The 12,196-nt window shown below is 36.9% G+C and overlaps 1 protein-coding gene and 1 pseudogene across 9 annotated transcripts in view; both read left to right on the top strand.

The window, feature by feature from the left end:
* Window positions 1-12,196, top strand: part of LOC112840328 (DNA primase large subunit pseudogene) — a 122,262-nt pseudogene that overhangs the window by 91,915 nt on the left and 18,151 nt on the right.
* The window catches only part of SIK2 (salt inducible kinase 2), a 121,767-nt gene that overhangs the window by 64,439 nt on the left and 45,132 nt on the right, over window positions 1-12,196 (top strand). Inside the window, exon 1 of one of the 9 annotated variants that reach the window (XM_073903731.1) lies at window positions 1,287-2,664. The exons of the other annotated variants lie outside the window; for them this stretch is intronic. Coding sequence (XP_073759832.1) covers window positions 2,643-2,664 — 22 coding nt within the window. The 5' untranslated portion in view covers window positions 1,287-2,642. Of the gene's footprint in view, window positions 1-1,286; window positions 2,665-12,196 lie in introns of those variants that run through there. 9 annotated transcript variants of the gene reach the window in all.

The following is a 12,196-nucleotide window of genomic DNA, read 5'->3' on the forward strand; positions in this document are numbered from 1 at the left end:
CATTTGGAGCATGTTGAATATGAAGGATTAGGGTGATATCCAGTTGGAAATACTTACTGAATGGTTGGAAATTTTATTTATTCAACATATATTTATCAAACCCTGGAGATGTCTTTTTTTTTTTTAACATTTGATGAGACTGAGAGTAGTACAGGTTTTTTTCCTGATCCCCTAAGCCCAATGATGTGTGTATAGCCCCAGATGGATTTTCTTAAGGAAATATTTTAAACCAATTACATAAGATGTAATAATTAGCTTTTTTTTTTTTTAACCACCTCTGTGTTACATCTTATAGTAATCACAAATTGATGGTTTCCAAACTCAGAGATTGTTTTTGGTGTTGTTTTTTTAAAAAAAAAAAAGTAATTCTCTCTGTGAATGTACTTAAAAAACACTGAATTGTGTGATTTCAATCGATAAATTGTATATTGTGCTAATTATATCTCAATAAAGCTGATAAAAAAAATTATTCTTCACTGCACACATTTCCAAGTAGATGTTAAGATTACTAGGGAAAGACCATAGTTCTGTATCACTGGTAAAACTTGTGACATACAAATAAATTACATTGGATCTAAGGAAAAGAGAGAATAGATACCACTTAATTTTTTTTTTTACATCATTAGTTTTTAATGTAGTGTTCCATGATTCATTGTTTGTGCATAATACCCAGTGCTCCACGCAGAATGTGCCCTCTTTAATACCCATCACCAGGCTAACCCATCCCCCCACCCCCTCCCCTCTAGAACCCTCAGTTTGTTTTTCAGAGTCCAGCGTCTCTCATGGTTCATCTCCCCCTCCGATTTCCACCCCCTTCATTCTTCCTCTTCTGCTATCTTCTTCTTTTTTTTTTCTTAACATATATTGCATTATTTGTTTCAGAGGTACAGATCTGTGATTCAACAGTCTTGCACAATTCACAGCACTCACCGTAGCACATACCCTCCCCAATGTCTATCACCCAGCCACCCCATCCTTCCCACCCCCCTCCACTCCAGCAACACTCAGTTTGTTTCCTGAGATTAAGAATTCCTCATATCAGTGAGGTCATATGATACATGTCTTTCTCTGATTGACTTATTTCACTCAGCATAACACCCTCCAGTTCCATCCACGTCGTTGCAAATGGCAAGATCTCATTCCTTTTGATGGCTGCATAATATTCCATTGTATATATACACCACTTCTTCTTTATCCATTCATCTGTCGATGGACATCTTGGCTCTTTCCACAGTTTGGCTATTGTGGACATTGCTGCTATAAACATTGGAGTGCACGTACCCCTTCGGATCCCTACATTTGTAGATACCACTTAATTTTTAGAAAGAAATTTCAGGCTAGTTTTTAGAATACAGAAAATACGGGTTTTGTTTTTGTTTTGTTTTGTTTTGTTTCTTTAATCAACAAACATTGAGCACTTGTCTTACCAGCCAGAAGAGTCAGGAAATGATTCTTTAAGGAGATGATACTCTGAACTGAATCTTGAGGGATGGGTAGGACTGAGTAAAGTGAGGAGGGTAGAGACACCCGGAGGGAACAGTCTGTGTAGCCCATGTGGAGAACTGCCCTCAGTTTGGAATTAGAAGGGATGGGGGCAGGTATGAGGAAGAGAGAGAAAGATTCCTCCATGTAAATACATGAAGATTCATCATATTTTTTAACAGTTTTATAGTATTCTGTACTATGATTTTTATGCCATACATTACTTAACCATTCTTCTGTTAATGGATGTTTAGATTATTACTTGGTTTTGTCTATTTCAAGTAATGTTGCATTGAACATACTTGTATCTGTGTCCTTGCAAACTTGGGAATGTAGTTCTGCGCCAGAGGTTAGGCCTTGATTTTAATAGTCAGGATTAACAAATTCGAGTACTTTAGGACTGAGCTATGATTAGTCACATTTCATTATATTGTATAATTTTTGAGTCAACTGCTTTGATTAAATCAAAGACACTTGCAGTTTCAGTTCTTTTAGGGCCTTATTTGGACATGGTAAGGAGTTTGAATCATATGGGAAGCCATTGGTGGATTCTGGGCAGAGGACTGACATATATAAAAATGTTTCTAAATATCATTCTGGCTGCTGTGTTAAGAATAGACGATAAGGAGGCAAGGATAGAAGTAGGAGAAGCTGTTGTATATAGTTCAGGCAGGGGATAATGGTGGCTTTGACTAGAGGGGGAATGATGGAGGTGAAGAAAAATGGTGGGTTTCTAGGCATGTGTTGAAGTTAGAGTTGACACGATTTGCTGATAGGTTGGATATGGAGAGTCTCAAGATTAACTCTAAAATTAGAGTGGCCTTTTCCTGGATTGAGAAGATGGGGAAGGTGCAGGTTTAGGAGAGATGATCAGGAATTCCCTTGGGGCGTGTTATGTTTTGAAATGCATACTAGAGGTCCCTGTGGAGTTGGTGAGTATGCAGATGAGGCTAAGGATCAGGGTGCCCAGTATTTTATTAATCAATGAATGAATGAATCATTGAAAGGTAAATGAGGAAGGAAATGTAGAAAACAAAAGTTTGAAGGAGAATTATAGTTAACTCCTTTATTATGACCCACATACATGGTCCTTTTCTCTCCACTTCCCAGTAGGTCTCCTCTTGACTGGAATAGATCTAAACTGGTAAGAGTTTGGAGAGATGCAGGTGGAAATACATTTGTGTATGTATATTTATTTCTCTCAGAATCTACTTGTATCTAAGACATGATGTGTCTCAGAAAATTAGTTGATACTAAAAATTCTGTAGAGATATTCTAGCTTTATGGAATTGCTTTGTTTCATCAAAATGATTATAAAGAAAACCTGTTCGTTTTGACTTCCCTATAAAATTAAAAGTGTTTTCCCACACACAAAAAATTTCATAGACCACAGACTACATTTCCAAATCCTTCTTCACATTGTTAGTTCCCAAAGTATCTTCTCTACCTTTTATCTGTGTCTTATGGGGGTGCCCATATTTGATAAGGCGTCATTCCACTCATGGCACAAACTGCAGCCTAATTGTCATAGTTTAAAATGCTGTGAATTAAGCCTATCATTTATCCACATGATGAAATTTTCTTTAGGAAACATAAAGCCAGAAACTCACTGCATGTGAGTGATAAATCCTTGCTGGCACTTATTGCTTAATCCTGTTGATTTCAAAGGATCAAATCCAAAGGCATTGACAAATTTCACTGGCTTTTTCTGACTTGTTTGGTTAACAGACATCCTTATTTATAGAAAAGCTTAATAGTCCACAAATCTTTGAATAGTACAGAAGGTATTCTGTTTGAACTGTTGGTAATACTGGAGCATGATGAACTTTAAATTAAAAATGGGGCAAGCTCAGAATTTCCCCAAGTCTTTACCTTTAGCTTCTCTTGGAATTACACAGCTGTAAAAGGCCCTACTATTAGATATGTTAAACTCCAATAGGATATTCTTTGACTACGCCTAGGATGTTCAGTAAACCTTAGAGTAGCAGTTTTTTAAGTCCACAATCAAATTTATAAGGAATCTATTTATTTTTTATTGTTAACATTCTTGTAATAATTGACCAGTGATCGGATTTAGCAATTATGAACAAATTCCTAGAAAACAAAATTGGTTTACCATTAAATTCTTTTATCCTTCTGCTGAAAGAGGAAGGAAAATATGGACAACGAACAACGCCTATGAGGGATGCAAGGACTTTTAATGTCTTTCAGGTTTTGGAACCATGTTCTACCTTTGGTGGATTTGGAGCTTTGAAAGAAAGATGCAGATACTTTCTAAACTCTGTAGATCAGACCACTAGTAGTTTAAACTCTGGCTTTAACAAAATTTAGAGATTAGTGATAAGTGTACCAAATTGTATCTTAGAGTGTTTTATTTTAAATGTGTGTGTCAGCAGTACATGGTAATAATATGTTTGGTGTTCCTAAGAGTAATGATTAGAAAAACCCATTCTAATTGTTTACCTGGTTTAACCATGCCTGTAACCCAAAACTAGCCATTTAACCACCTGGAGACATCATTAAATGTAGGAGTTGAATCTGCAAACCCAGCTCTATGAAGTCATGTCCGTTGTCAAATATTAATCTTTCAAAGACCACAAGAAGAAAACTTTGCTCAAGACTATACCTGTTCTGGGACGCCTGGGTGGCTCAGTTGGTTGAGCAACTGCCTTCGGCTTGGGTCATGATCCTGGAGTCCCAGATGGAGTCTCGCATCAGGCTCCCTGCCCGGCGGGGAGTCTGCTTCTCCCTCTGACCCTCCCCCCTCTCATGTGCTCTCTCTCTCTCTCATTCTCGCTCTCTCAAATAAATAAATAATCTTAAAAAAAAAAAAACTATACCTGTTCTGTTATTCAGGTTCATCACCACTATGTTCTTAGAACCAGAAGGTTCCATAAGCATTTACAGTTTCTTTTTCTGTTGTTGAAAAGAGGTTGTTAGTTTATTAATTTAGCTGCATGATTAGAGGCCTTACTGTCCATTCTTTCATTTGTGTTTCTGTCATTCCGAGTACTCTTGTTTTGGCACGATACTACTAACTTTATGAGACATCAGATATTGTTTTCTAAAACTACCAGAGGCAGAGGTCCAGGCTCTCCTCCTTGTGACAGGTCCTTGAATACTGTGCAAACTAGAACCATTTATCTTTGAACTTTCCTATGGGCTTCTTGGATTTGTCTGTTTTCTTCTGGCTTCTAGCAGTCATTTTCCACTTAGGATTCTGTCCTTTCTGCCGTGCTGCCGAATGACTAGTGGTTTCAGAGCTGCTGTTCCAACACATCTAACTTCTCTCCAGTCCTAAAATAAGTGCCCTAAGGAATTTTGTGCCAGAAATTACAACGGGAGTTGAGTTAAAAATAAACCAAGGGGGAACTATACACTTAAAAATGGTTAAGATGGTAACTTTATGTTATGTGTATTTTACCTCAATAAATTTTTTAAGTAAACCAAGAGGAAATTTGAAGTGACATCCAGTGGTATCCACTTAAGTATTAATACTAAATTAAAAAGCAACTTTAGAAGTTATATTAAGTATGTTAAGTTATATTAGGTATATTTAGAAACTGAAGCCTAGAAAGATTAAGTGATTTGCGTAAGAGCTGAGAATAGAGCCCAGTGTTTTCAACATTAGTCCATGTCTTTTTGGAGCTGTATTCTTTAATTACTCCCTTGACTTAAGAGTTAGCCATAATTAACCCCTATGTCAATTTTACCTTCCTTGGAACTGAATTGTAGTTTGTTCTTCAGAAGGATGCCTAACCAGTTTTGTCCCCCTTTCACAGCAGGGAACCTTGGAATTGGAGGCAGTGGGTAAGCCTCGGTGCCAATAATGGGTAAACTGGCTTCGAAAAAAGTGATAGAGTGACCTCCATCTGAGAGGAAACCAGACCAGTCTTTTTACATCCTCTACATGATGGAGACAATAATTAACAGAATTTATGTGAGCAGTTCCCAACTAGTTGTTCTTCGTTGCCAATCAGATTAGTTTTGATCTAAAGATGCCATCCAGGTGTATAAAAAAATTGTTAATACAAGTGTATGTTTAATAAAGGACACAAAATATCACATAAATTGGCAAAAATGTTCAAAAGATTTCTTTGTGCAAGCATACTTCATATTCTAGCTGAGTAAGCCTCTCTTTTCTAGTACTGGAAATTTTATCAGTCATATTTCTGCTGGGATGATGTTGCACAACAACTCCACAATTCAGTGGTTTGCATCAACAAGTATTTTTACTTTTTAAGTAAACTCCACATTACACGTGGGGCTCAAGAGTTGCATGCTGTACCATCTAGGCCAGCCAGGTATCCCAACAAATATTTTTTTATCTGTGGGACTACTGGGGTGGTTCTAATTTAGGCTGTAGGTTGGGTTTAGATCTCCACATGTCTCATTCTGGGGCATGCTCTTGTCATGGGAGATGGTAGAAACATGAGAGGTCAAGTCAAACCCACCCACGTTCCCCAGGATCAAGACTGAAAGCAGTAGGGCAGGGATATACATCAGCTCTTCTACTGGGAGGCATTGCAGAGTCACAGGGCAGAGGGTATGGATATGTAACTTGTTGCAGGGAGAGAGTGAAGAAATGGGAACAGGAATCTACCACAGAAACATTTCAACCTTGTAATGTTAGTTTGTTACTGAATTGTAACTGAATTAATTTCTTTGTAGTTGAACAGATAGCTGGGGTCTTGGTTTTTTTTCCAACTCGCCCTTCCCTTTCACTGTTAATCTTTCTCCCCAGTAACAAGTGACTTAACATGTCATTATTTCTTACGGGGTGGGATCCCAAGAAACATAAATCATAGTCAAGCCATTGGCTGATAAACTAAGGAGCTTGACTTTTTCTGAACTTACTTACACAGGAAACTTGATTGGCTCTTTAATTAACTTTATTGCAAGAACTTCATTGACAAAATTCTTACTTAGTACAGCTTAATCTACACTCTTGAGTTCTCTGTGCCCATTTCTTTTTTTTAACTTCTTGCCTTTTTTTTTTTATTTATTTTTTTGGTAATTGGTTCTTTGAGTACAGTTGACAATGTTACATTAGTTTTAGGCGTACAAAATAATGATTCAACATCTATAAGTTAGGCTGTGCTCACCACAAGTGTGGCTACCCTCTGTCACCATGCAGTGCTATTACAGTACCACTGACTATATTCCCTCTGCTGTGCCTTCTATTCCTGTGACTTAATCCTTCCACAGCTGGAACCCTATATCTCCTACTCCCCTTCACCCATTTTACCCATCCCCCAACCCCCTCTCCATCTGTGCCCATTTCTCAATGAACCAGTTCAGCTTGGCTTCATTGTTTTCCACTGTCATTCACCTGAAGAACTTAATTGAAATATATATATATCTGCCCTTTGATTTATGAGTGAATGATGGCAATGTCTTAGATCTCAAATATTTGCTAAAAATTTATCTTTAGAGTACATATATAGAGAAACCAAAATATTAAAATTAGCAGATTTGCTTCCTTCATCATCAGCATCTTATTCTCCAAGTTTGGCATTTGAATCCTGATTCCTAAAAATTAAATGGTTTGGTAAATGATGATCTGTTCTTTGGACTGTATTTCTTTCCTTCTTAAATAATTACATATCAAAATAGCTATCTGGATGTATTTATCTGTGTAAAGAATGTGTTAGAAGTGTGACCAGATTGCATTTATAAATATTATTATAACACTAGCATAAATTGAGTAAATAGCCCACAACATCAGTAGTTCAGCTTAGAGTGAATCATTTATCAGTCCAGTCATACTCATTACTCCGAAATAATTCACAACAGACTTTGAGGTCCTGTAGAGATGATAAAAATAGGTGGGATGAAAATACCTATTTAGGGAATTGTCTGGAATGTTGAATGCCATCAGATGACATCATCATCTGATAGTATTAAATATGACTCTAGGCACTTTTCTAGGCTATTCAGTTGACATAATTTTTTCAATTACTGCCTAAAAAACAGTTCTGGGACAGTTAATGAAATGTTACTGCATATATTGAAATCAGTAAGAGAACCTAGCTATTGTTCTGAAATGATAAGAAGAGTTTATGAAGTTTCAGACAGTATCTCATTTTATGTCTGTAAGCCAGTATTGCCTCATGACATCTTTCTATTATTGTCTTGAAGGGCTGATTAAAGTTTTTATTATTTAAACTTATTTTCTTATATGTATTATGAATTTGTTTGCATTAGGGACTGAATTTTATTTCCTTGTGGCTTGCATAGCAGCTCTCAATCAGGGCCATTCCCATAGTGTTGCTTAATTTTTTTGTTTGAATTTTTGTTTAATGGAACTTACAGCTTATTAACATAGAGTTCACAGTTTCAGATTATTTTTAAGTGCTTTTAAAATGTAAATTAGATCAGGTCTCTCACCTAGTGAAAACCATTCAGTGGTTTCCCAGTATTTTAAACTACAGACTCCCTCCTAAGGCTTCTCAGTTCTTGCTGAGTTTGACTTCACTTCTGTTTCATCAGAGCCCTCCCCTCTCTTTAGCCTCCTTGATGTCCTTTTGGCTTCACGGATGTGCTACAGCTGTTCCTGGAATGCTTTTCTCCCCATTTGAAATAATACCTTCTCATAAAGGCCTCTCCAGATCACGGTTTTTGGTTCACTTTCTGTATATGTGTACAGATCTTTAAACACACACACATACACACACACCCCTCAGCTATGAGTCAGAATAAAATTAATTAGAAAAGACTAATGAGCACAGTAGCATACAACTACCTGGACTCTTAATTGTACTGATTCTCTTCAGGTCAATATCAAAGCACAATGCTTTCTCCCTCATGGAATCAAATTAAGGAAGAATGTTAAAAATTTTAAGTTTAAAGTGTAAGAGACATCCTTTTATTCATTCATACTTGAGTGATTTTTTTGTGTCAGCCACTATGTCCAACCCCTTGTCGTCATGAAACTTCTATTTGGGTGGAGGAGACAACATAAAACTTACAATTACACAATATAATAAATGTAAGGGAAATAGGGTGATCAGCTGGAAAGTATCTGGGGGAGGCCACTTTGGACAGGATTGTCTGACTCCAGAACTTATTTCTGCTATATTTTAAGATCTCCCTAGGTCCAAAGAAATCAGAAATGTATTTATATGTCTTATTAAAAGATACAAAAAAAATTTTAAGTCTTCTCTTTGATATCCATTCCTATCACCAGTATTGCAACCTATTGACTTCTTGTGGGGGTTATAAATAATTTTAGAAAAGTGTGATATATTTGCTTTTGTTACCAAAAACTTTAAAACTTTATGTAACTAAAAACTCATCTTCTCAGAAGACTGTGGGTTGCTTCAGTATTTCCACTAGGCTTGAAGAACTGATTCAGAATCTAAGAGATGCAAACAGTCTAATATAGGGAAATTGCTGAAAGCACAATTAAATTGCCAAAGTATATACCACATGCAACAATTTCCTTTTTGTCAAACACACAATTTGAAATGATTATATATTTATAAAAACAAACAGAAAAAAGCAAAATCTATAAAAGATTAAAAATCTGTAGTTTCATGTTCCATTCAGAAGTTGTCTCCAGGTTAAAAGTTTAATGTAATTTAATATTATAAGTAATGTCATAATATTTAAAATTAAGATAGCCCATGTATCCTAATTCAAAACAGATCATATACTTAATCCATTTTCTATTAGTGGTCACAGTGTAAAGTGGTACACATATTAATGTGCTAAAAACCTTCTCAGGTTTTTATTTAATGTGCCTTCCTTTCTTAGTTATATTTTATCTAAGAGTGATCAGTTAGAACCAACACAACCTAAGTTGACAAAGATCAGAGTCCTGATCTCCTGTAAGACAGAGTTTTATTTTACAGTGACATTTTGTACTGATTAGAGGAAAGAGATGTTAAATTTGAGTAAAGATTTGAAAATGGGGATTGAAAATAATGGGTCTTCAAAATATTTTGAAGAAAACAAAAGAACCAATTCCCATTGCCTTATTGGATCCTCAGGGTTCATAGTGGTCATATTCCTAAAAACATGATTTCTCTCCAAATTTAGTAATTAAATGTGAATTCTTCACAGATTTATGAGTTAGAGTCTTCTGACCAGGATTTAATTGTCTGAAATGGGTTGTTTCTTTTAAGACTAATTAGGCAAAAAAATATTAAATTGATAATCAGCCTTTTTAGTTCCAAATTACAAATTGGTGAAATTACAAATTAAGTCCTTTTAATATAACATTAAAATTTAATTGCATTTCTTTTTAATCTTTTGGGCTATTACTCAGCTCCATCTTTAAGGGGTGTTAATAATTTCTGACTGAAGAATTTTAAGCTTAAAATTGAAAGATTGAAAGATTCTGACATCCCCAAAACTTAAGGAAATGCAGCTGGCTGGGTTTCTTCACTTTGACAAGATGCTGGGAAAGCTGCCTCTTATCCTTGGGGGAAGAGAAGAGATGGGATGCCACTCTGGCGGTGGTGGTTACAGTGACTTAGAAGGTGGTAATGAAGTTCATAAAAAGAAAGATGAGCTCAGTCTTGATATCACTTCAGCGGTAGAAAGAAAATCTGCGTAGGTACACAGTTGAGTAATTGTTGAAAGGTCAAATGTGCCTGGCTAATCTGGAGGTTATTTTTATAAAAATTCTAATCGATGAATGAAATCCCCCAAGGCAGAGTTCTGAACCTTGATTAAACCTAAGATTTTATAGACCTCCCCCCTTGAAATTGCAAAGTTTTATGTGTGTGTTTGTATGTAAGTGTAATTTTTATTAGCTTCCCAATAGGATCTGTGACCAAAAGGTCCCAGGCCAGAGTGTTAAAACAGATCTTTGCTGAGTGACTAACGAGGCACCCTGAGACTGGAACTAAGTGAGAAGAGTATGAAAGGGAACTAACATTATCCAGCTAAGAATGAAGCAGATCAGAGGTGATCCACAAGAAGGTGATAAGTTAGATCAATTCTGTGAGGAAAGGTGTATAGAAAAAGAAAGGCAAAGGGCCAGAATTAGACTGTAGTAGTTTTATGTGTTTAAAAGAGAAAGGTCGGGCGCCTGGGTGGCTCAGTTGGTTAAGTGACTGCCTTCAGCTCAGGTCATGATCCTGGAGTCCCGGGATCGAGTCCCACATCGGGCTCCCTGCTCAGCAGGGAGTCTGCTGCTCCCTCTGACCCTCTTCCCTCTCATGCTCTCTGTTTCTCATTCTCTCTCTCTCAAATAAGCAAATAAATAAAATCTTTAAAAAATAAAAAAATAAAAGGGAAAGGTCAATTAGTGAAAGAAAAGGAGAAAAACTATAAACAGAGAATCAATAGGGAGAGATGTTTATTTTGGAAACCAATTAAGTATAAAATATAATTGAAAGGTCATAAAAGATGAGAACTGAGGAAAGGTAATTGGCTTCAGCCTAGAGAAGTTGCTGGTGACTTTAAAGCAATGTCAGTGGAATGTGAAACATAAAAATCATATCATAAGGGGGCACCTGGGTGGCTCAGTCGGTTAAGCATCTGCCTTCGGCTCAGGTCATGATCCCAGGTTCCTGGAATCGAGCCCTGCATTGGGCTCCCTGCTCAGTGGGAAGTCTACTTCTCCCTCTCTCTCTCCCCCTGTTCATGCTCGCTCGCTCTCTCTCTCTCACTCTCTCTCTCATATAAATAAATGAAATCTTAAAAAAAAAAAATAAGGGTGCCTGGGTGGCTCAGTTGGTTAAGCGACTGCCTTCGGCTCAGGTCATGATCCTAGAGTCCCGGGATCGAGTCCCACATCGGGCTCCCTGCTCGGCGGGGAGTCTGCTTCTCCCTCTGACCCTCTTCCGTCTCGTGCTCTCTATCTCTCATTCTCTCTCTCTCAAATAAATAAATAAAATCTTTAAAAAAAAATAAAAAAAATAAGGGGCTTTTGGGTTGTTAGTAGTTGGGAAAGGAAAGTAGCCTGAGTCAACCCCTGATAATATAATAACAACAATAGTAGTAGTCATAGTTGAAATAATAGCAGCTAACATTATTGAGCATTTATATATGTCAGGCACCACGAAGAGGGTTTTTTCTTTTTTTAAATTGCTTTTTCCATTTAACCTTCACATAACCTTGTGAAGTGTTCTGTTGTTATTCTATGTATTATCATCATCATCATCCCCATTTTTGCATTAGCAAACGGAGGTTGGTGTGGGGGGTGCGGGGTATGTAATGTGCTCAAGGTCACATGGTCAGCAAGTGTGAAGACAGAATTTGAACCCAGGCAGCCCAACTCCTGAGCCTTCATCCTTAACCCCGCCTGGGTGGCTCTGTCGGTTAAACGTCTTCCTTCGGCTCAGGTCATGATCCCAGGGTCCTGGGATCGAGACCCACATCGGGCTTCCTGCTCAGTGGGGGCCTGCTTCTCCCTCTGCCGCTTCCCCTGCTTTGTTCTCTCTCTCTCTCTGTCAAATAAATAAATAACATCTTAAAAAATAAAAAATAAAAAAACCCATACTATTAAATACTAGAAGTATCTGCAATGATGTAAAAGGAATATGGAAGACTTCTATGTACTGCTATAAAATGAAACAGAAAAAGGATAAATGTTTTTGTATAAGAAGTGGGGAGAATACAATTATATATACATAATTATATATATCAAATGAAGCAAAGGGTAAACAAAAATTAATAAAAAGTTACCTGTAGGCAGAGGAAGGGAACAGGGATAAAAAGCAAGACTTCTTGGATTATATCTTGTTGCATAGTTTTAATT

This window comes from Callorhinus ursinus, unplaced genomic scaffold (assembly GCF_003265705.2).
Source record: "Callorhinus ursinus isolate GAN/ISIS: 27379988/994484 unplaced genomic scaffold, GSC_fseal_2.0 scaffold19, whole genome shotgun sequence".
Taxonomy (NCBI): domain Eukaryota; kingdom Metazoa; phylum Chordata; class Mammalia; order Carnivora; family Otariidae; genus Callorhinus; species Callorhinus ursinus.